This window comes from Crassostrea angulata, chromosome 1 (assembly GCF_025612915.1).
Source record: "Crassostrea angulata isolate pt1a10 chromosome 1, ASM2561291v2, whole genome shotgun sequence".
NCBI classification, from domain to species: Eukaryota; Metazoa; Mollusca; class Bivalvia; order Ostreida; family Ostreidae; genus Magallana; species Magallana angulata.
Window position 1 is genome coordinate 12,436,489 of NC_069111.1, and position 22,286 is coordinate 12,458,774.

Sequence of the window (22,286 nt, forward strand, 5' to 3'; positions counted from 1 at the left end):
GCTCAACTGAGCTGAAACACACCCATCATACCATGCATACGGCTCTTCCGAACGCGGAGGAGTCTGCAGAACACGGAGCAGTGTTTAGTTGACACGGAAAAGCTAAGGGTTTTAGTTTTCCAACATAAAGAGATGATTAAGCTTTCAAAGTACAAAATTCTAACAAATCGAGAAAGAAATATTTCCGTTGTTGGTGTTTAAACATCAAAATAGTCGATAATTTTTGTAAACATAAACTTTAAGTAACAATTGTGACCGTTCAACGCCATTTCAACGCAATTCTAAATTATACAAATCTGTCAAAATCGTAAATCTACATTCTATCCAATTTTCAAGTCATAAAGCAATATGAGCTGTATTTTTTTAGAATTTGATTTTGCTGCAAATACCTGCTAGTATGATAAGTCTGCATGTAACTTAAACTCTTATGATATATAAAATTTGAAAGAATCATTAATTTCGTCAGAAGAAAGATTTCTCTTCTAAGGAATATATAGCAGACCAATTTTTGTACAGGACGACAGTATAATTCAATTTTGCTTCAATTAAGGCTTCTTTACGGCTTTTAAAATAAACACATGCCTAACAGAACTTTAAAAACCATGGTATTTTTGTAAATTTTAATTGAAAATAACATTTTTTTTTTAAATTTCAGCATGAAAATTGCAGCTCATATTGCTTTAACTTTGTTATGAATTATAAGGGTTTAAAAGGAACGGGTCGATAGAAATTGGATCGTAGGAACGCGGATGTTCGTTCTGCTGAACTTGAGGAATATGTTGAAATGGAACTGACTGAACGCGGATGTTGATTCTGCCGAACTTGAGGAATATGTTGAAATGGAACTGACTGAACGCGGAGGAAAGTTTTAAGGAATAAGGATCATTCTTTGAATAACATGTTTTACGGTGCTACCGTTGTGGCGAGCGCAGCAAGAAATGCACATACCTTGCATCATTGTCAACTTAGTGTTATTCAGGTATCAACGAACATTAAAGAATTTTTTAGAGAGAGAGAGAGAGAGAGAGAGAGAGAGAGAGAGAGAGAGAGAGAGAGAGAGAAGAGAGAGAGAGAGAGAGAGAGAGAGAGAGAGAGAGAGAGAGAGAGAGAGAGAGAGAGAGAGCGGTCTCTGTTTGTAGGTGTGTAATTACCCAGGTTTCACTATCTGCAATATCTGCATAAATATTTTAACTGTTTATATTTTCTCTTTATTCTTTTTTATTTAGTTCAAAATGTTCTGTTGTTTATTTCCCCTCCCTACCCATATACTGACCTGCTTACTGTACATGCATGCACAATTACAAAATGTAGCTTAAAATTGGATCGATATGACAGTAAAGTATGACTCTTGCTAGTATATATTTTTATAATCTCAATATCAAATAGAAAACAACCCAAAAGAAATCATATGTCATTGAGGCAGGTATCTCGGTTATGCTGTAAGACTTGCCCATTTTGTGTCACTCATGCTTTATGAAGTTATCAGGGTTTAGGGTTCAAAATTGATTCGTAATGTTATCACAGACAATGACAGCTGAAATTAAATGTAAATATTTGTTTATAATATCCAAAATTAAGTGTTTTGCCTCTAATTTCTATCCAACAGTTCTAATAAGTGACAATTTGTACAAAATGCGACCTTTTTACATTGAGATGAACCAAACTGTATAAATTCGGCATGTTTAATCATCTGTAGTGCCCAAATATCATTGAACAAATATGATTACCCGGAATGTCTAAACGTGTATTTTGGATTGTTAACCTTAGATAGTATAGATTCAAATTCGTCAAAATATTTTTCAGGAGTAGGGTGGAGCCACATTGGGGAAAACATTTTAAATTCACAAAAACTCAAATGTTTTATTAAATGTACGCTTTTAATTTGAAATATTGTTGATTCTTTTGAGTCAGAATTTGGATTAAATTAAAGTTGGCCTGACGGAAAATGCCCAGCAAAGTTCCTACTGCGGAATTGCAACTCCATATCATTGTTCTAAATTCTGATATTATTGTTAGCATTTGATAAGTAACATGTTACTTTACTATTATCACTCGACGTATACAGTACTACATGTATATTGCATAATCACTTGGCGCATACTATATTGCATCTTTTCATCTTTGCATATTAGAGTACATTTGCAATTGATCGATTGCGTACCGACGCAAAATTTAATGCACTTATTATTTAAAGCAAAAATTCGATAAAGTCGTTGGTTGAGTGCCGGTGATAAGAAAGGGGTGAAAATTAGGACCAGAAAGCACAGCACCTTGCCCCTTGGTTATAAAAGATAAGACAGCGACTTTAGTGAGTCATATTAAGGCAGACATGAATCTCGGTGCTTTGGTTGTTTTGGTGAGTCTCTCTCTCACGGGCGCCTCGCCGACAATTTCCATCGTTGGAAAGTCGGGCCTGAAACTGAGCATACCCGGTAATCTCGACATCCTGAATTAGTCGGAAAATTCGACATTGTTACTTTTTTTTTTAAATTTCATATGCTTACGTAATAAAAAGAAAGAGTTGCACAATGATGCCTTATAATATTTCAGACGAAGATGGCATTTCTCTCGTGATTTTCAGCGTTAGGAACCAGAATGGAGAATCTAGAGACTACGTGGTTGAGACGAAGAACAAAGGTAATCCGAAACAAATCCATGTCTAAATCTAAACTCGATGTAATGTGATAAAAATAACAAAAAACTGTCTAATCACATGTAATTTGCTGATATATTTGTATAATTTTGACTTTTCTCTTTCGCAATGGATTTGAACCAGAGTCCGACAGTTGGGAGTACGTAGACACCGAAGCCAACGCTGGACCAGGAGATGAAGTAGAGTACAAGGTAGCTACGATGCAGAACGGACTGTTAGTGGAATCCAAATGGACGTCAGGTATATTGCAAAGCTATATTACTTATCACGTCATAGTTGTTATTGATAGTCACATGACCTTTTTGACTTGCCTATTCTGTACGAGCAAAAGTCCACTACTGGTATCACACACAGTATAGGTTCATAACTCTTGACTTTGATTTATTCACTGCCAGTATACAAAGAATCGGTCATCGCTCGGACTTTTCCGTCAAGTCTCGACGGAAAAGACCATGCGATGTTCAGATTATGCTAACATATAGCATGGGTAACCCACCGTTGGTATCGTCCTTAATATCACTTGATTGGTCATCCGTCTATTATTAACCTAACCATTATAATGCAAAAACAAAAATGATACGACATTGTAAATCACGAAAAAATGACCCCCTATGTCCCCAGAATCATAAAAGACACTAGTACTTCAGCTGTTTAAGTTGTTCCGTGATTCAGGTACTTTTTTTCGCATTTCAGTTTTCTTAGTGAAGTATTTCGAACCAGGGCAGTTTCGCAGTCTCCGACAGACCGTGGTTTTCCGGGACGATTTTAACCACTTCAATAAAGGTCACTTCACAACAGAAGTGAGCGCCTGGGGCGGAGGGGTGAGATATTGTATACTTATTCTATGCCCGATTATATTTGCATTCTTTATGTTGTGAAGTACATATGGCTTAGTCTCTACGAGATGCAATAAATAGCTTTAACTATAAAACTGTTGTTAGCCCTGGTCATATAATTTGTGAAAGATTGAATTTAAAAAACACAAAAAAACTGAATTTGGTGACTTTTTATATTAGTAAATAAATATAATTTGGACATTGATGTATATAAACAAATTATAAATATAAAAGAAAAAGTGCCGGATTGGTGAACTTGGGGCAGAGTATGGTAAATGCGAACTCGATTAACCTGTGAAGGGACCCCCCCCCCCCTCCTCCCCACCCCCCGGTCAAGGCTTTCCAAAGTTTTAAAATTGCGATATTTCTACGAATACAGAATGGTGAATTCCAAGTGTACACCCCCGAGACTGCTAATTTATACACAGCTAATGGATACTTATACCTTAAACCTGTAAGTATCGTTTTCTGTGAATTTGTTTTTAAATTCATACACATAATATTTATTCATTATGAGGTAAAACTTTTCCTATGGTATATTTTTAGTTTATTTAGTTTGTATTTCATTTTTTTTTTTTTTTTTGTAATACGTTTTTGATGGTGAAAATTTTCTCTTTGCGTGATTTATATTTGCAACGACGTCCGTGACTGAATATTTCTGCCGAATGTTAAACAACAAAATAACGCACATGTGAATATAATTATTAGTGAAAACCTTTCAAATGTTTAGAAGTTTTACCATTTGTTGAGATATTTAACAAAATATCATTACAGACACTAACGGTTGACCACCATTCCTTCAACGAAGGGACGCTATACAACGGCAATATGGATGTCCGCGGTCTGTTTGTATAGACAGCAACAAATTCTCATTTTATTTTTTTACAGTAAATATCACACGATTAAACAACAATTTTTCATTGGCATCATCAATTTATTCAGGAATATGGCACACCTGTACAAATGGCGTTAACAACGGGTGTCGTAAGTCAGCATACGGCCAGGAGATTCTTCCGCCAATCATGTCAGGAAAAGTTACCACGCACGCGGCCATTACATATGGAAGAGTCAACGTTAGAGCCAGGGTTCCTAAAGGGGCGTTTTTATGGCCAGGTTTGTTTTATGAAGAAAAAAAACCGCTGTAAAAACTAAGATATTCGAGTTGCATGGTTTTTTTCTTTGAAATATATCGCCGTTTAATTTCCCCGTAGCTATTTGGCTGTTGCCGCGTGACAACCATTACGGGAACTGGCCTCGTTCTGGAGAAATAGATCTTATGGAGACAAAAGGTATGGACACTGTGCTAGCATACTTCTTTCATTTGTTTTTTTAACAGAAAGGGGGTTCATTACATGCATATAAGTTCGAGATTTTAAGACACTCTTTGAATCTTTAGGAAACGCCTGGACCAGTGAGTGGGGAGGCGATCACGGGATCCGCTCCATTGGTTCCACACTTCACTGGGGACCAGATGCCGGACACAATTGTTTCCAAAAAACTCACGGTGAAAAGTAAGCCGCAAAAAAATACTAGTATACAATTGGTGGTTTCACATATTTAGTTCCTTTATATATATATATATATATATATATATATATATATATATATATATATATATATATATATATATATATATATATATATATATATATAATTCACACACTTAGTTACACAGTAATAAAGTTGCAATCCCGTTTAAGAGCTTTTATCCTTGAGAAAAAGCTTTCCAACCATAACAGCAGAGGTTTGGAACGGAATATTAATTCTCAAGTCTAAAAGTTTCCATCAACAATATTCAATGTTGTAATTGCCATATGATCGCAAAAAGGCAGGCCTCCAATTTCTATACCTTGGGCCACAAACATCAAAAGCAAAGGTTCTTTAAAATTGGTATGACAGATGTTACCAACCACCATAGTTTTAAATTTCCGACAACAACATAGAAGAGCGTAGATCTCGTATACTCTCATTGTTGAGGACACCAGATGCAATATAGCATAACAAAGCAGCAATTACAACAAACTTCAGCGATGGTGGATGCCATCACTAACAGTTATGGAGTAAAGTAATGTCTCCAATCGTTATTTTCTTAAAGCAGTAGCTTGGATCTCAAATGACTATAGAGTAGATTTTCAACCACATTAATTCCAGTGCAATACTATTTATATATATTAATAAAAAATTTGATAAATTTTCTTAGTTTCCCTTTCAACGCGTTAAAAAGTTAACAAACAGAACATCCTTAACATGAATAATCTTTTAAGGTACCTGAACCAGCCCGATGGATGGCACGGATGGCATACCTATTCTCTGGACTGGACCAAGGATCACCTAAGGTTAGAATAGCTAAAACATACAACAACTTCGTAAACACGCCATATTTCTAGAAAAAAAACCCGACTAGACGGAATATCAAGCTCTATTGTTAATTACTTCAGCATTTTAGTCGACAACCAAGAGATATACAGACTAACCACCCCCTGGAATGGGATGTACAACTATTGCCCCTACCATAACATAGAGGACCCCTGGAGAAACGGTCCACATAATGCACCATTCGATCAACCAGTAACGTATCATTTCGTGTGATGATGCTTCAATTCATTAATTGGTTTCATTAGATATCATTTTTTAAACAAGGCATTTCTCTGGGATTTAATTAAAATATGAATACATTATCAAACTCTTTTGTCAACAAATTTTCTTCTTTAACGATATAATTCATTACACTGGATCATTTTGTTACGATAGTGAAGTGCAATCGTCGTTTTTTTATTCGGTCAAATTCTTATGATCTTTATACTGTTAAACCAAATATTATTATATTTTTTGCGATTTTTGTCTATATTTGACAAAATGATTCGCGAAATTTACTTTAAAGATAAACTTTAAGACATTTAATACAATGAAGCGCATTGAAGTGGTAAAATTTCACGTTTGAATGGAATCTTCTAAACTTTGTATCGAATGTCAATTGCTACAGAAGTCACGCCCATTTCTTTTGAAACGAGGAAAATAGTATTCGTCACAATGTAAAAACAAATAAATTTGTTGCAATGCTAAAAATATTCTTGACTCTTTATTTTGAATATCACTGTTTCTGAACATACATTTGGAAAGAAAATAAGTGTGTTTTTGTGTATAATGCACGTGTGTGAAATTCCTGCTTGTGCTGTTTAGAAGAGTGGCGGTTCCGAAAGCATTGTGACGAATACTGTTTTCCTCGTTTCAAAAGGAATGGGCGTGTCTTATGTAACAATTGACGTTCGATACAAAGTTTAGAACATTCCATTCGAACGACAAATTTTACCACTTCAATGCGCTTCATTGTAACTTGTTTGCGGCAAGGCGACGATGTTTGGCGACCTCGCGAAGTTTTCACTTCCACGAAAAAAGTTGGTTTTACAGACTTCTTTATTTTCTTGCTACAGTTCCATCTGATTCTGAACGTGGCAGTGGGAGGAACCAGCGGTTTCTTTGCCGAGGGGCAGTACGATGTGCCCAAGTCCTGGCGTAACGACTCGCCCCACCCCATGAGGGACTTCTGGGAGCACAGAGGGGAGTGGCTGAAGACCTGGCACGGGGACGATGTGGCTATGTTGATTGATTACGTAGAAATGATCCAGTATTAAACATGTATAAATGACCCAGTGTTGATAAACTCACATTTATAAAAGTTTCTTATAGAAATTGATACAGGATATAATTTCTGCGTATTCATTTATTTATGAATAAAAAGAGAAAAATTGATGATCGTGAAAATTACCAGATATACTGTATATCATAATTTATTAGATTCAGACATTACTAGTTGTCTTAATAATACATTTTTTAATAATCAAAATATTTCGGATCGAAGGACAATGCCGTCGAATGGGGTGTTCTGCATAATGCTACTGTGCTTTTTCAGACAAACGGAAAAGTATCGTAATTACCTTAGTAAAATTTTTATATCAGAGTTACTAAAGATGTATCAAGATCAATAAAAAAAACCGTAAAAATCGAGGGACCATTTCAAAAAATCTTTGTATTAATTCTCTTTTCCAATTGAACGTAATGGTGAAAAGCGTTCTTGTGAGAGAAATGATAAATTAAAAAAAAATTATGCAATAGATTTTCAATCCAAATTGAAGTATGATACTTATATGATGATGTTGAATTAATTAAATATCATTTAGAAAATGACCATGGCTTCGACTTCGTATTTACGGGGGCACATGCCAAAGTGCGGTGTGTCGTTTTTTTCTTCAATTTTTCATGAGAATTTTTAAGAACTGCGTAAACTCTAAGAAAAGGGTTATGTCTGTAGGGGAGATGGATTTCCCGGGGAAAAAATCAACACAGTCCGTGGACAATAACGCAACTGGTTATGCGAATTTTCATTAAAATTAAATGAGACGAAAATAACATAAATACGCCAATATTCTAATATTTAATTGAACAGTTGCTGAAAATTACAGAAATACATGTGTATAAGTAATAAGGAATATTTTTATTAAATATTATGAGGTGATAATTTTGGTCGGGGCGTGATCAAATCAAGTTTAAGGTTGAATAACACATCGTCATAAAATGGCTGACCTCTGATCGAAACGACATTTTGTTTTATTGAAAGGATTTTATCGATGGCAACATATAACTTAGCGCATAGCCGAGTGGATAAAGTGTCGGGCTTGTGATCCGAACATTCCGAGTTTGAATACTGCAGGGGCTTTTGTTGTTACTTACTGAAAAGATTTTTTGAGATATTCATTTTTTATCCCAAATTTGCAAATTTTTCGCTTATTTGACATATGTATTAATAGTTTATTTATCATTATATCTTTCATAATCAAATAATTTACAGTTAATTTGAGTGACTTTTTCCAGGTGTGTTATTCCACCTTATTAGATTTGACCACGCCCCAACTAAAATTATCACCTCCTAATACCGAAAGAATGATTCCTTTTTTCTTAAGAAACAACACAGGGAGCTATGATCAATATAAAAAAAAAGTAACAACATTTTATTATGAAAAGTCACAAAAAATGACAGTCAATCAGCAGAGAGTATAAAGTAATGGTGTATAATGTCAAATCTCAGCGTACAGAAGTACAGAATATAAATAAGGAATAAGGAATCATTCTTTGAGTATTATGAGGTGATCATTTTGGTCGGGGCATGATCAAATCCAATAAAGCCCGAAGGGCTTTATGATAGCTTTGATCACGCCCCGACCGAAATCATCACCTCATAATATTCAAAGAATGATTTCTAATTACTTTTATTTATATAATTTTAAGCCATCGTACGATTAAATATTTAAATATAAATGAGCAAATCCCCGCTAGCGCCTCAATTTTGCGTCATTTGTATTATGGGTTTTATAGTACAAAATCGAAACGTAGTGTTATCACAGGCGCAGACACTGGAAAATGTAAATATACAAAAATAACGTATTGCAAAATACTGTAAAAGTGGTTATTTATTTTCGCGTGGGGGAACTTTACACTGGTTACGCGGTAAACTTAATTTGAACTGAGTAAAATATCCCCGTGCGTATGGTAAAAAACTCAAAACTTATAAGTGTGGTCAATCACGCATCCGCGTATTTAATGCCTACGCGTATTGTTTGACCATTGAAAACGCGTACTTAACAAACCAGTGTAAATAACCACTTTTACAGCATACAAGGTTCAACACGTCTTGATTCTTGTCAGTGCGCGGGTTCCATACATCTTATCTATCTATATGTAACATGTAATTGTCTTTAAACATCTTGAAACCTGAGACTATGATACCGTCTCTTGTTCTTGTTTTTCTAGTCGTCTTTCCATCGGCTCTTCCGGAGACCGAGAGTAAGCATATGGTTTCCTTTTGTAGTTGTTTTTTTTTGGGGCCTACATGATATCCGTTGAGGATCTACCAATGTAGAATTTGTGTAGGATTTTTTATGCACTAACTATTGACAATGATTAATTTTCGATGGTCATACACTCTATGATTATTATCGTTATATATTATTTTTTACCAGGTTGTCACGTGGGCTGGATACAGTTTCAGGAAAAATGTTATTTTTTCAGCCACACAACAGCCACTTGGTTCGATGCAGGAGTAAGTACTTAACGGGGCATGGTCACGATTTTGCTCTAATTATATTTTTTTACAATGCTTTAGGAAAGCATTTTTAATGGTCAAATGAAATTTGAGAGTCAGTTGCAGAGTTATAAGCAAGATACGGGGCTCTCAGTATTCTTTATCTTGTAAACAAGGCTCGTACTATGTTTTTGTTTACAAAGGTTCAATATACATGTACCAGTAAAACTTCGTTTTCAAGCTGATTTGTCTATATTCTTATTCATTTTAATTAAGCATAAATAAACTGTATATAACGTTTTAAACATTCATTTTAAGTATAAAACTGGAATTTTCACTTTAACATTCAAAATGTAAACAAAAGCATTAAAAACTCAACAACTGACTATCAAATCTTGATTGCCTATAAAAAAAATGCCTTACTGAGGCATTGTGAACATTAAAATCGGAAAAATAAATTTTGACCAAAATCAATACCATGCCCCTTAAAGATTTCTTGGGTTTTTTTTTTTACGCAAAAGCGTGAGACGATTACGTCTTTTAAAAAATCCTCTACGCAAAAAGTTGCTCAAACAAACCTTAATTAGATTATTTTTGGGACGAAAGTATGGTATTCTAGCATGATTTAAAAAAAACAATTTTAAATATGAATGGAGGAGATTGTTTTGGAGAAAATCAGAACTTTTAAAATGTTTGTGCGATACAAGTATAAAACAAAAGTACCAGTAAATGCTGACTCGAATGATAAAGAAAAAGTATTGATTTCTTTATTTGCTGATAGTGTGAAGTTATTACTAGTTTGATTTACTTCCGTTCAAATACGCCAAGTGCAGATATAACATGCAAAAGTTAATAGTGATTTATAAACAATATGAGTAAAATATTACAAGTATTGTAAAGACGAAAAAATACAAATCAGAGTTTTTTTTCTTAAGTCAAATGTATACGATACTGTTTGAAAAAAAAGTTACAATTTCCTTTTATTCCATTATAATAGTCATAGGAAAAAATATACGATGGAAGTTTTCTTGAGATTGCTTTTTGCAGAGCGCGTGTTCACAGTTCCACTCAAAGCTGGCTGAACCACGATCTGACGCTGAAATATCTTTCTTAAGAAGCCATAGCCAGTCCCAAAGTAAGAAAGCTTTCAAATTGATTTTGTGTTGAACAACAGTTCAAAGTAGTTTATATCCGATATATGTTTATAGTAATAAAATCCAATCATGAATGTATTTTATGTATTCATAAACGTCATTAAAGCACAAAAAATCCAGAGCAAATAATTATGGAATGATTTATACTTGTATGTACGGATTTTATTAAATTATTTTTTCAAGATGATTTGATTTAGGTGACAAATCAGACTCATATTATTGCTTTTTAAAAAATATTTTATTGAAACTCGTATGTAGAATGGAGTTTGAGTAGTAATAGTATAAACTTTCTCTACATAATTTTCATATTTTTCGAAAAAAGTGGGCGGCACAGTTTCTTAAAATCTATATTTTTACATATAATTAAAAAAAAAAACCTAGCCCCTGATGCATTTAGATGAAACATGTTTTGAAGGGAGCGATTTCTTTAAACTTCATTGTATTATTTTTGCTGGTCATTTAAATAGATAAGAATATGTGGATCGGGGTGTCGGACATTATAGAAGAGGATCGCTGGGTGTATTCCTCCACACAAGAGGTAGTTCCACACAATGATTTCAATCCTGGGGAGCCAGGCGGTCACCTAAGTCAGAACTGTGTCGCCCTTTGGAAGGATCACCACGGAAAATGGGCGGATCATGGTTGTTCTGAAAAGGAATATTACATCTGTGAAGAAGTTATGACGTAAGTAAAGATCAAGCAAATCTTTGTATTGTGTAGAATTGTGCTATTAACTTTGATTCTCTTGTAGGTCTGATCCAGTCAATGTCATTGGTTGAAAATCAAAATGCAGAATATTACCAACGTACCGGAAGAAATCGATTGCGGCCAAGTATATCAGTATAATTAGAATGTAAATCGATGAACACAATTATGGTATTTGTGTAATTCACTGTTATTGGATTGGAATATGAATAAAGTTCGGTATAATAAGTATTTGCAATAAATATTCCATACAATGCATAGAATATGCCTATTGGCGTACATGCTTATTACGTGTATCTTTAATTATTTACTGGGAATTGAGTCCCATGTACGAGCAAAACAGAAGGACAACAGTAACATAGTTTAATAGATAAGTGACAAACAAAACTGTAAAAGGACTTTTAAGAGACATTATCATTAAAGCTGACTTGAATTCATAAAAGCATTTGGTCGCAATATTAGTTTAGATCGCTCTTCTACTGCCACTGAGGTATACTAGTATATATATACCGGTTGAGAAAGTTACGGTTGGTTACTTTCCGATCGAGGCATTCAGGTTGCACGGACTTCTAAATGCATGAACTGCACATTGTAGTAAAATGTTTTTAATAAAGAATAAAGGAAACAACAATCAATAAAACACAAAATATGATCATTATTCGAAAGAATTTCCAAGGTATCCGATTTTTTTTGCACCGATAGTCTTACTTTGAATGCATGCACAACGAACATGTGTGTCGTTCAAACATAGTACATAACGTCTGCACCTTTTTAAAAAACCCCGACTGCACTACATCCAACATAGTAGCTGAAGTATCAAAGTAACATCGTTTCCATTGGTTTCTGCAAAAACACCCCTTTTCCAAAATCCATGCGATCACTGACATTGCACTTGGTGGTACCCCTACAGCCCAAATTTGAGACCGCGAAATAATATTCCCATATGTCCCCTACACTGCCCTGATATCCGTTTGATGCACACTAAAGAGATACGGAAAATAATGGATCACTTTTTATAACTATATCACTGTGAAGTGCTAAAAAGATAAAAGATATCCAAATATTAGGAATTTACTATATCTTACGGTATGTAACGAGATAAGAGAAATAATGACGGACCAGACCAGGATTCGAACCCGGGCCCACTGAATCTCTAGTCGGGTGCTCTACCAACTGAGCTTTCTAGCGCCGGTATTCGAACCGGTCTGACCGTCACATTCCTCCCCCACTAAATGATCTTCGCCCTCGAAGATCACACCAGGCTCTTCCCCTGGCAGGAGTTCACCCCTGGCAGGAGTTCACCTGTCAATTCCAGGGGTTGGCCACGGCACGGGAGAAATAATGACGGACCAGACAGGATTCGAACCCGGGCCCCTGAATCTTTAGTCAGGTGCTCTACCAACTGAGCTATCTGGCATATTCGGTATTCGAACTGGATAGACCGTCACAGCTTATTTGGTGGAGGGATAGGACAAATCATCCAGTCATTCTGTAATTGAGTTTCATTCCTATTTTTATCAAACTACTTAAGATATCAGTGATTTTCGGGCATGACTAATTTCATAGCAATGAACTTACGAATAAGTTCTTTCTTAAGATATAAATTAGTCCTAAGTATGCTTTGTTAAACGGGACCCTGTACTAAGGCATCATTCATTTACTAGATCTTGAACTTAAATGAACTGATATTGTAAGTAGGTGACATTGGTCTTATCTATCGGGATTTCTTAAAACAAGTGACTATGAGATCGCCTCTTGCTCTTCTATTCTTCCTTTCATTTGCTATCCTGGAGACTGAGGGTAAGGTTTTCGTATTATATATATCCATTAATTAACATTCTACGAATACTTTTTTTTGGGGGAAACACTTTGACAATTCGTTGACAATAAATAATTTTCAATAATTATACACTGAATAATAGTCGTTATATATTATTTTTGACCAGGTTGTCACGTGGGCTGGATACAGTTTCAGGACAAATGTTATTTTTTCAGCCACACCGCGGCCACTTGGTTCGGTGCAGGAGTAAGTACTGCAGGTTTCATGTATATTTTTGTTTTGCTTTGCTTGTTTGTTTTTTAAGGTTTATATTCGGTTGATGTTTGCATTAAGGAGTCTCCACACCTTTGCGAAAATTTTCTCATACAATCAATTAAATCTGAGTGTTGTTGCTTGTTGAATATTCATTATATATTAAAACGTCCTATTATTCGAATACAATTACTCAAAGAAATACATTTTTATCGAATTTTCTATTTTCAGAGCACGTGTTTACTGTTCCACGCAAAGCTGGCTGAACCACGATCTTACGATGAAATAAATTTCTTACGAAGCCATAGCCAGTCTTTAAGTAACATGACCCTTATTTTGTGTTAAAGAACAGTTCAAAGATTTCATATCCAATGCGTTATGAAGAAAGAAAACGCTCGTAAAAAGCATTGAAAAATTACGGTAAATATACATGTATGCGATTAGAGCCCCGCTCTGTGGGCGCCATGTAGTGGCCGTTCTTTACTTCAGTCCGTCTCTCTGTCCGTCTATCTGTCTGTCCGTCTGACATTACTTGTCCGGACAATACTTTCTCTCCCTTTAGCAAAATCTGGTTCATACTTTACCCAGAGAGTCTCTTTGAGTAAAGGATGTGCTTGGTAGTTCTTCCACAAAAAGCGTTTGCAATACACTGCAGTTTACAGTGAATCATGTCTTAGGTCAAATGTCAAATTCATTTCAGAACTCTTTGAACAAATCTTGTCCTGACTTTATCTTATTTGCCCTTCTTCCGATCTTACCATGTTTCACATAAATTATATTTGTGTAACGTGTGTCCAGCCGAGCGGTTGCTATTATGTATGTGGACACGTACCCGGTTACACCCGTGATTCTGCAGAACACGTTATTATAAACTGTCCTGTTAGCTTTCAGTCTAGTAACAAACTGAATCAATATATTTACGCTGATTATTTTAATAAATTTACTTAATCAAGATATTTACGACGATTGGTACTTAAATCAAATGTTAATTTCACAGGGATTTACCTAAGCCCAAATCAAATCAACCACAAGTCTCCCCTTGTTTATTTAAAACCAATGTCCCTGACCACTTGCCCGGGCTTTCAAACTACCCCCTGACCGATGCCCTCCGATAGTTGGCCTTACCAAGGGTTCTGGCTACTGACCCGAGGTCTCTAACCAGTTGATTTCCCCAGCTCCCTTTCACACTGGTGTTCAGGCTTAGTCAGCCTTTATTGCCAAGTGTCCAAGTACGGTGGTTGGTCAACTGGCGCAACCTATACTATATGGCTTCTTCAGCCCTACGTAGCCTTTAATCTAATAATGCCTATTCAGCCCTACTATATAGCCTTCACTTACTCTACGCTCCTAAAGATGTTCCCAGTCTGGCTGCAGTGATCACACTCTCTGATTTTGTCGATTACCGCTGTTTATATAGCTTCGGCACATTCCATCTTTACCTCCAAGGGGGAACAGGCTATTACCATGGAAATACCCTGTACTACCCTATTTTCTGTTATTGGTATGACCTAATTCGTCACATCACCCACCCATTAAAGTCATATGCCCCGTATGAAAACAACTACTTTTTCCCATTTTATTAAGCTGCAAACAAATGGGGACCTAAGAATATCTTTCTAGAAATCCAGTTCTTGCATATTCATTAGGACATTTAAAATGTACAATTATTCACAAAAGTTTCTTTTTCTCGATCTTCTTGATCTGTCTTCCGTCTTCTATCCATTTGGTGATGATCTTGACACTTTCAGTAAAGTACAGTAGATCATGTTGGCGCTCTTTGTCTTCAAAGGAAGGTCTGTCCGCGGCTGGCTCACAAGGCAGAGAGACAAAGCTAGTCGCAGCTTTCACTGGAGCACTTACAGGCAACAGCCTAGTTGGCTTGCGGTAGATTCTCTTTTGAAATCATGGATTTCTTCTTGCTCCTCGCTTCAGCCGATTGCGAGTCATCATTATCACCATCACTTATATCCTCTTGTAGTAGGCTTTGGAGGTCCCCGGGGTCTGTCTGACCCAAGAATCTGCATCTGACTCATTGCCGATACACTCAGATTCAGCCCATCTGCCTCGCCACTGTTTTCTTCACCAATGTAATGTTGCCTCTTGAGACGCCTTCTCAGATTCTTGGGAGTGGTGGAACTAAAATCTCAATAGTTACAAAATTAGAGATTCTGGCTACAATTACCGATGTGTTTTGCTAGTTCGTCATCTCTATTGAACCGGTAAGGACAGAATGGACATTTCCTGTCCTTGTTCAACGTAATCTTCGTCTTTGGCATTGCAACCTAAAAAAACAATGCAGATGTTAAACTATCTTTCTAATAACAACAGCTATCAACAATACAGATTTCTAAATGTTTAGCTAATTCTATTTCTAAACTAAATTAATCTCTAATAAAATCTGACATCCACGTAGGAAGACGTCTTTCCCTTTTCGAAGGACCAAGCGAACGCTCATCATTTTGACACTGTTGTCCTAAAGTCGACTCTGACAATTGGTCGCCAATCTGATTATTCTCACTATCAAAATCATCTACAACATCAGGTTCTTTCAGTTCCACGATGTCTTCCGGACTTTCGTGCTCAACTTACTCATCCAGCTGACTGGACTCTTCCCTTAATAATTGGGGATGTCTAAGTGTGATCCGATCTACGTGGACAATTGTTCTTTACCCCTTTGTCCACAATCTAACCTATAATTAAGTTCTGAGCACTTGCCCAAAATCTTGTAAGGTCCCCGCCAGAAAGATGTCAATTTTGCAGATCTACCAACTGGAAAGTATACAAAAACTATATCACCAGGGGAAACCTTTCCAAAACTAAGCTTCCGATTATGATATGTCTTTTGTCGACCCATCGATTGCTTTGTATTCTTTCTTACTATGCTGTGGGCTTCTTCTATGCGTTCCTGTAACTTCCAAACCCATTGGTTTATAGGTGTTATTTTCAAATCTCCTGACAATTTGTACATGAGATCTAAGGGTGTAGTTGTCTCTCTGCCTAGCATTAAAAAGTTCGGGGTATAACCAGTGGTCTTATGAACAGCTGACCGATAGGCCTGCATAACATATGGAAGAGATTCATCCCAATTTGTCTGATGGTCGTTCACACAAGCACTAAGCATGGTGGCTAAGGTTTTATTAAACCGCTCTACCATTCCATCACTTTGAGGGTGGTAAGGTGACGTCCTTGTTTTCTCGATATGCAGTAAGGCACAAAGTTCATGGAACAAATTGCTTTCATATTGCCTACCCTGATCGGAATGAAGTATCCTAGGCACTCCAAGTTTCGCAGAGACTTCTTCAACCAATATTTTTGCAACAGTTTGAGCTTCCATGTTGGGCATGGCAAAGCTCTCTGTCCATTTGGTAAAATAGTCAGATACCACCAATATATATCGGTTACCCCTCTTTGTCTTTGGCAATTCCCCTAAAATATCGGTAGCTACTCTTTCCATGGGGATTCCAGATTCAAAAACTTTCATCAGAGCTCTCTTGGTAACGTTTGGACCTTTTCTTTTCGAACACTTCTCACAGCCTGCAACGTATGTTCTAACATCTTTTCTGCATCCAGGCCAATAGTATTTGCTTCGTACCTTTTCCAGTGTCTTTTTATGACCAGAACCTTTAAAATCATGGCAAAAGTAAAGTACCTTTCGTCGTTCCTTGGCTGGTATTACAGCTTGTTTGATGGGTCTTGCATCCCGAGTATCATTTTTTTCTTTTTGCTTCACAATGTTGGTTTTCCCAAGTTCATTGTTACTCTTGACAAACAAAGATCCGTATTGCAACAGAAAAGCTTTCACTTCCTTGGCTTGTTTCTTTGAAAGATGTTTTACAGAGTCTTGATATAACTGCTCAATGTCATTCCGCTCTGCTAAATTACACGAGTCGCTTAAGCTCACCGCGTCTGTTTCTTGAAATTGACCGATTTCAGTATTCTTATAAACAACCTTTGGCTCTGGATCTACATTCAACAACCTAACAGGTACAATGTTTTCAAGAGGTCTGACAAATGTTCTGGCTGTCAGTGGCCTATTTGTGTCTTCCCTAACTTTAGAGTCTACAATACCTTCGGATTGCAATTCTCTATCATCCAAGGAACACACTTTCCCGGGTACAATTAATTCGCTTCGAGGGGGTTTTCTGACCGTTTCTTTGGCCTCTACCCTAAAGCATCTAAATTTACCTTCGCAAAGCACTGAAATCCGTTCATCCTGAAATGACAATACTGTGGCTTCATCAATTTTCGTTGAATACCAATTTTCGTGGATTTCGTTTTTAAGTTGATCCATGAAATTAAATGTTCATTGAAATGCAATTTCTATTAACATTTTGTATTGATAGGGTCATTGTCCATGAATTTACATATCCTTGAAACTGTGATTTTCACTTTATCCACAAAAATTGATACCCTTGAATATTAATGAAACCACAGTACACCATTTTCGTATCTATGATCATATCAAAATGCTTGATCATATCCAATCCCAGTATACCCTTAACCTGGAAATCGGCTACCAAAGCTAACGTCTTTACAATATGGTTCCCTATTTCCACCTCAATTTTGACTTTCCCTTCCAATGTCAATTCTTTGCCATCTGCAATAAATACTTTCATGCCAGGTTCCCGAATCTGTACTTCACAATGATCTTTTACCGCTTTCATTGACACTGACGATAACATGGTAACAGTAGCCCCTGTATCTACTAATTAATATTTTTACTTTAACGCCATTAATCATGGCATATATGAACATTCCCGCTTCATTTGAGCATGAACCAAGTCTTCCAGTCAGATGACCATTTGACCTCTTATATTCATACTTTTTCACAGTATCCCGCTCCTCTGAAGTTTTATTACTTTGTGTATTCTTGACCTTCTCTGGACAGTCCTTTTTATAATGTCCTCTCTTATGACACCCGTAACATTTTACTGCATCCATTGCTTTACCTGGTCCAGGTGAGGATTTGAAAGGCTTCCGATCAGACGGTCCTTCGCCCTTTCTGAGCTGTTGTATTTCCTTGTTCATATCTGCTTTTTTCTATTGATGCAATCCAGTCCTTCAACTCTATCTTGAAAGATTCCTCACCAGCTGATGTATCATTCATCAGCTGGTGTTGGTAGGCCCGATAACCTCGTTTGTCTTCTGCCCTAAGGTATGCCTCCAATTCTACGGCGTGCTTTATGGCATCATTTAAATCCCTTGGACGAACTTGTTTAATTCTTATCATCATGTCCGAGTCAGGCAAAGCATCCAAGAATTGCTCCATGGCCAGGGTTTCCCGCACTTCAGATAGGGCTTTTGGATAGGCAAGATTGGCCAGTCGTCTAATAGCTTGTCCTAATTCTGGGATGGTCTCTGTTTCTCTTTTCCGCCTTTCCCTCAGTTGAAGTCCATACAACTTTGGTTGGGTGGGGCAAATCGTTCTTCTTATGTCTGAACCAGATAGTAATAATCAGTGTTATCAACTGGCAAATTTCCAAGGACCGCTTGAGCTTGACCACGAAGAGATGCTGCGAGAAATAAACCTTTCTCCTCTTCTGTCCACTCGTTAAGTTTACCAACGGTATTAAAATGGGTCGTATAGTCCAACCACGAACCACTTGCATCGTAGGTTGTAGCTTTGACGACCCGTCTGTTAAACCTCCGGGTCTCCGTCTCTTTTCCTTGGACAGTTGGTCTGCGATAACGCCTCTCAGTGACATTACCAGTATTCACCCTAGGTTCAATGCCATTCCTATTTGTTTCAACCCTTGTATCCATTTTCTCATTGAACCTTACTTTAGTACGAGTATGGTCAAGTTGTCTATCGGGTCTAGCATCCGGAAAATGGTCAGCCATAGGGCTCCTGGGAATATCGAAAAAGGTCCACCACTGGCAATTCCCGAGGTCTTGGCGTTGAATGCATGACATTTCTTTGCTGTCGGATACTTGTCTCTAGCTCTCTTATTTCTTCATGTAGAGCCGCCAGTTCTCGTTCCAAGTCAGCAGTTGCCATTATTCACAATGAAATATAAACACACTAAACCTTAATTAAAGTACCAGAAAATATCAGCACAGAAAAAAAATGAATCTGCAGAATCCTACCACTGCCACCAAAAATTATGTAACGTGTGTCCAGCCGAGCGGTTGCTATTATGTATGTGGACACGTACCTGGTTACACCCGGGATTCTGCAGAACACGTTATTATAAACTGGCCTGTTGTCTTTCAGGCTAGTAACAAACTGAATCAATATATTTAATCAAAATATTTACGACGATTGGTACTTAAATCAAATGTTAATTTCACAGGGATTTACCTAAGCCCAAATCAAATCTACCATAATATTTAAAACCAATGTCCCTGACCACTTGCCCAGGCTATCAAACTACCCCCTGACCAATGCCCCCAGACAGTTGGCCATACCAAGGGTTCTGGCTACCGACCCGAGGTCTCTAACCAGTTGATTTCCCCAGCTCCCTTTCACACTGGTGTTCAGGCTTAGTCAGCCTTTATTGCCAAGTGTCAAAGCTACGGTGGTTGGTCAACTGGCGCAACCTATACTATAAGGCTTCTTCAGCCCTACGTAGTCTTTAATCTAATAAGGCCTTTTCAGACCTACTCTTTAACCTTCGCTTACGTACTCTATGCTCATTAAGATGTTCCCAGTCTGGCTGCAGTGATCACACTCTAATTTTGCCGACTACCGCTGTTTATATAGCCTCGGCACATTCCATCTTTACTTCCATTGGGGAACAGGCTATTACCATGGAAATACCCTGTACTACCCTATTTTCTATTATTGGTATGACCTGATTCGTCACATTTGTTTGAAATGTTTGCCAGGACATTTAACCAAATTATTGTCTAAAATCTCTCTTTTTTCCTCTTGCTACTGTTTCTCTCTTAATATACCCATATAATGTCTCTTTAATATATGATGTGATAAAAATTTTAGAACTTTAATTCTAAGCCATAGGTCCAGGTACCTTTAGCAGAAACATTGTTTGAAGAGAGTGGCTTTTTTAAAATTTACAATGTTTTATTAATTTTGCTGGTCATTTAAATAGATAGACATATGTGGATCGGGGTGTCGGACATTATAGAAGAGGGTCGTTTTGTATATACTTCCACACAAGAAGTAGTTCAATACACTGATTTCGAACCTGGAGAGCCAGGCGGTCACCTGAGTCAGAACTGTGTCATCCTTTGGAATGATTTTCATGGAAAATGGGCAGATTTTTATTGTGCCTCACGTTTATATTACGTCTGTGAAGAGATTGTAACGTAAGTAAAGGTAAAGCGTGGATCTAAAACTTGGTATTTTGTAAAATTGTTTTATTGTCGCTTATAATATAAGCGTCACCGCAGTTGTAAGATACCTTAACAATACGAATAGCAAAGAAAAACATATAGATGTATGTTTTAAGTTAATTTTTGTTGAACTTTTCTGATGACAGGTCCTATCCAGGAAATGTAATTGGTTGAAAATCTGAATTCATCAGGACATCACCGACGAGCCGGTGAAAATTTGTTATGACCAAGTATATTGAAATAATTTGAAAGCCGATATTTGTGTAATTCACAATCATGATTTTTACCCAATTATCGCATTAAAATAATTTAAATTAATCACAAGTGCTTCCTGTATTTAAAAAAGTCCTTTTAATGCATTTTCATTTTTTTCAATTCAGTTTATTCACTCAGACCATGAAATGGTACATGAGGTCAGTCATTATCAGTAAATATACAGTTCAAAAGTCAGAGATACATTTTATAAATGCATAGATAGGTAGTAAATAAATAGTAAATAAATATAAATATACAATACATATGTTGAAAAGGATAAAGTAGAATTATGGAGGACAGACCATTATATCAGACTGTATATTTTGATAATGAAATGACGTAATTTTTTCAGATTTGCAATAAGTATTCCATAAAATGAAGAAAAAAATGAATCACCAGAAATTGAACGTTTACATCTTTCATTCTGTAAGAATGTTCTTGGTGTTAGACGTAATGTGTGTAATTATATGATTTATAGTGAATTAGGTCGACGTCCGCTTATTTTACAAAGAAAATTGAAAATTATGAAATACTGGTGTAAATTACTAGAAACAGAAAATTGTATTTTAAAATCGTCTTATAATTACTTACGAAATAGTGCTGAGAATTGTGCAGCCTCTAGTGTCAATTGGGCAAGAGATGTCAAAAATGAGTTGTTTCATGTGGGTCTAGGAGAATTCTGAATTGGACAGCAGTCACTTATTCCTTGTCAGTTTTTACATATATATGAGAATAGAATTTTTGATATTTACATGCAAGAAAGCAATGCCTTTATGGAAAATTCTTCAAAGTTTATTTTATACAGATATCTTGCAAAACACAATTATTCGAAAATCCAATCATACCTAACAAAACCAATCCATAATAATCTTAAGACACATATTTCTCGCATAAGACTGTCTTCACATTGTTTAAATATTGAAACAGGAAGATACCAAGGTAAAAACAGGCAGGCTAGATTATGTGATGTTTGTGATACTCAACAAATCGAAGACGAGTTTCATTTTATTCTTCAATGTCCAAAATATTACAATTTACGAAAAAAATATATAAGCGAGTACTATTTCAAGTCTCCAAGTACATTTAAATTACTTCAGTTGTTGGGCTCTGATCACGTATCTACCTTGGTTGGTCTTGCCAAATATATTAAATGTGCTTTGTTGGTCCGAGATAACTGACTGTCAGATTGCACGAAAATCATCTAGTGTGTTTGGGAGACATGTTCTCTTGTGTGTTGGCGTGTGTTTGAGATTTATACTGTGCCTTAGATATGTGTGAC

At 36.4% G+C, this 22,286-nt stretch overlaps 3 protein-coding genes across 3 annotated transcripts; all 3 read left to right on the forward strand.

Moving 5' to 3' along the window:
• The first annotated feature begins 2,272 nt into the window (after window positions 1-2,272).
• LOC128187139 (beta-1,3-glucan-binding protein-like) lies at window positions 2,273-7,135 on the forward strand. The gene is made up of 12 exons (XM_052857363.1): window positions 2,273-2,432; window positions 2,551-2,637; window positions 2,777-2,893; window positions 3,347-3,474; window positions 3,869-3,943; window positions 4,264-4,330; window positions 4,432-4,602; window positions 4,701-4,778; window positions 4,886-5,000; window positions 5,754-5,825; window positions 5,928-6,057; window positions 6,921-7,135. Exons 1-12 carry the CDS (start codon window positions 2,330-2,332, stop codon window positions 7,119-7,121), a joined length of 1,344 nt encoding a protein of 447 aa, XP_052713323.1. The 5' UTR covers window positions 2,273-2,329; the 3' UTR covers window positions 7,122-7,135.
• A 2,061-nt stretch (window positions 7,136-9,196) lies between these two features.
• Window positions 9,197-11,653, forward strand: LOC128155213 (low affinity immunoglobulin epsilon Fc receptor-like). The gene is made up of 5 exons (XM_052816817.1): window positions 9,197-9,327; window positions 9,504-9,583; window positions 10,613-10,700; window positions 11,187-11,403; window positions 11,471-11,653. Exons 1-5 carry the CDS (start codon window positions 9,264-9,266, stop codon window positions 11,496-11,498), a joined length of 477 nt encoding a protein of 158 aa, XP_052672777.1. The 5' UTR covers window positions 9,197-9,263; the 3' UTR covers window positions 11,499-11,653.
• A 1,220-nt stretch (window positions 11,654-12,873) lies between these two features.
• On the forward strand, window positions 12,874-21,068 carry LOC128155220 (tetranectin-like protein). Its single transcript, XM_052816828.1, has 6 exons — window positions 12,874-12,915; window positions 13,123-13,224; window positions 13,371-13,450; window positions 13,688-13,775; window positions 20,509-20,725; window positions 20,899-21,068. Exons 2-6 carry the CDS (start codon window positions 13,167-13,169, stop codon window positions 20,924-20,926), a joined length of 471 nt encoding a protein of 156 aa, XP_052672788.1. The 5' UTR covers window positions 12,874-12,915; window positions 13,123-13,166; the 3' UTR covers window positions 20,927-21,068.
• Window positions 21,069-22,286: the final 1,218 nt, after the last annotated feature.

Excerpts from the sequence above, each read along its gene's own strand:
- LOC128187139 (XM_052857363.1), top strand. The coding sequence starts at position 2,330 with ATGAATCTCGGTGCTTTGGTTGTTTTGGTGAGTCTCTCTCTCACGGGC. Across the intron at positions 2,894-3,346 it reads GGAATCCAAATGGACGTCAG|TTTTCTTAGTGAAGTATTTC; the intron begins GTATATTGCAAA and ends TTCGCATTTCAG. Across the intron at positions 3,944-4,263 it reads GATACTTATACCTTAAACCT|ACACTAACGGTTGACCACCA; the intron begins GTAAGTATCGTT and ends ATATCATTACAG.
- LOC128155213 (XM_052816817.1), top strand. The coding sequence starts at position 9,264 with ATGATACCGTCTCTTGTTCTTGTTTTTCTAGTCGTCTTTCCATCGGCT. Across the intron at positions 9,584-10,612 it reads CCACTTGGTTCGATGCAGGA|AGCGCGTGTTCACAGTTCCA; the intron begins GTAAGTACTTAA and ends TGCTTTTTGCAG. Across the intron at positions 10,701-11,186 it reads AAGCCATAGCCAGTCCCAAA|ATAAGAATATGTGGATCGGG; the intron begins GTAAGAAAGCTT and ends TCATTTAAATAG.
- LOC128155220 (XM_052816828.1), top strand. The coding sequence starts at position 13,167 with ATGAGATCGCCTCTTGCTCTTCTATTCTTCCTTTCATTTGCTATCCTG. Across the intron at positions 13,451-13,687 it reads CCACTTGGTTCGGTGCAGGA|AGCACGTGTTTACTGTTCCA; the intron begins GTAAGTACTGCA and ends TTCTATTTTCAG. Across the intron at positions 13,776-20,508 it reads AAGCCATAGCCAGTCTTTAA|ATAGACATATGTGGATCGGG; the intron begins GTAACATGACCC and ends TCATTTAAATAG.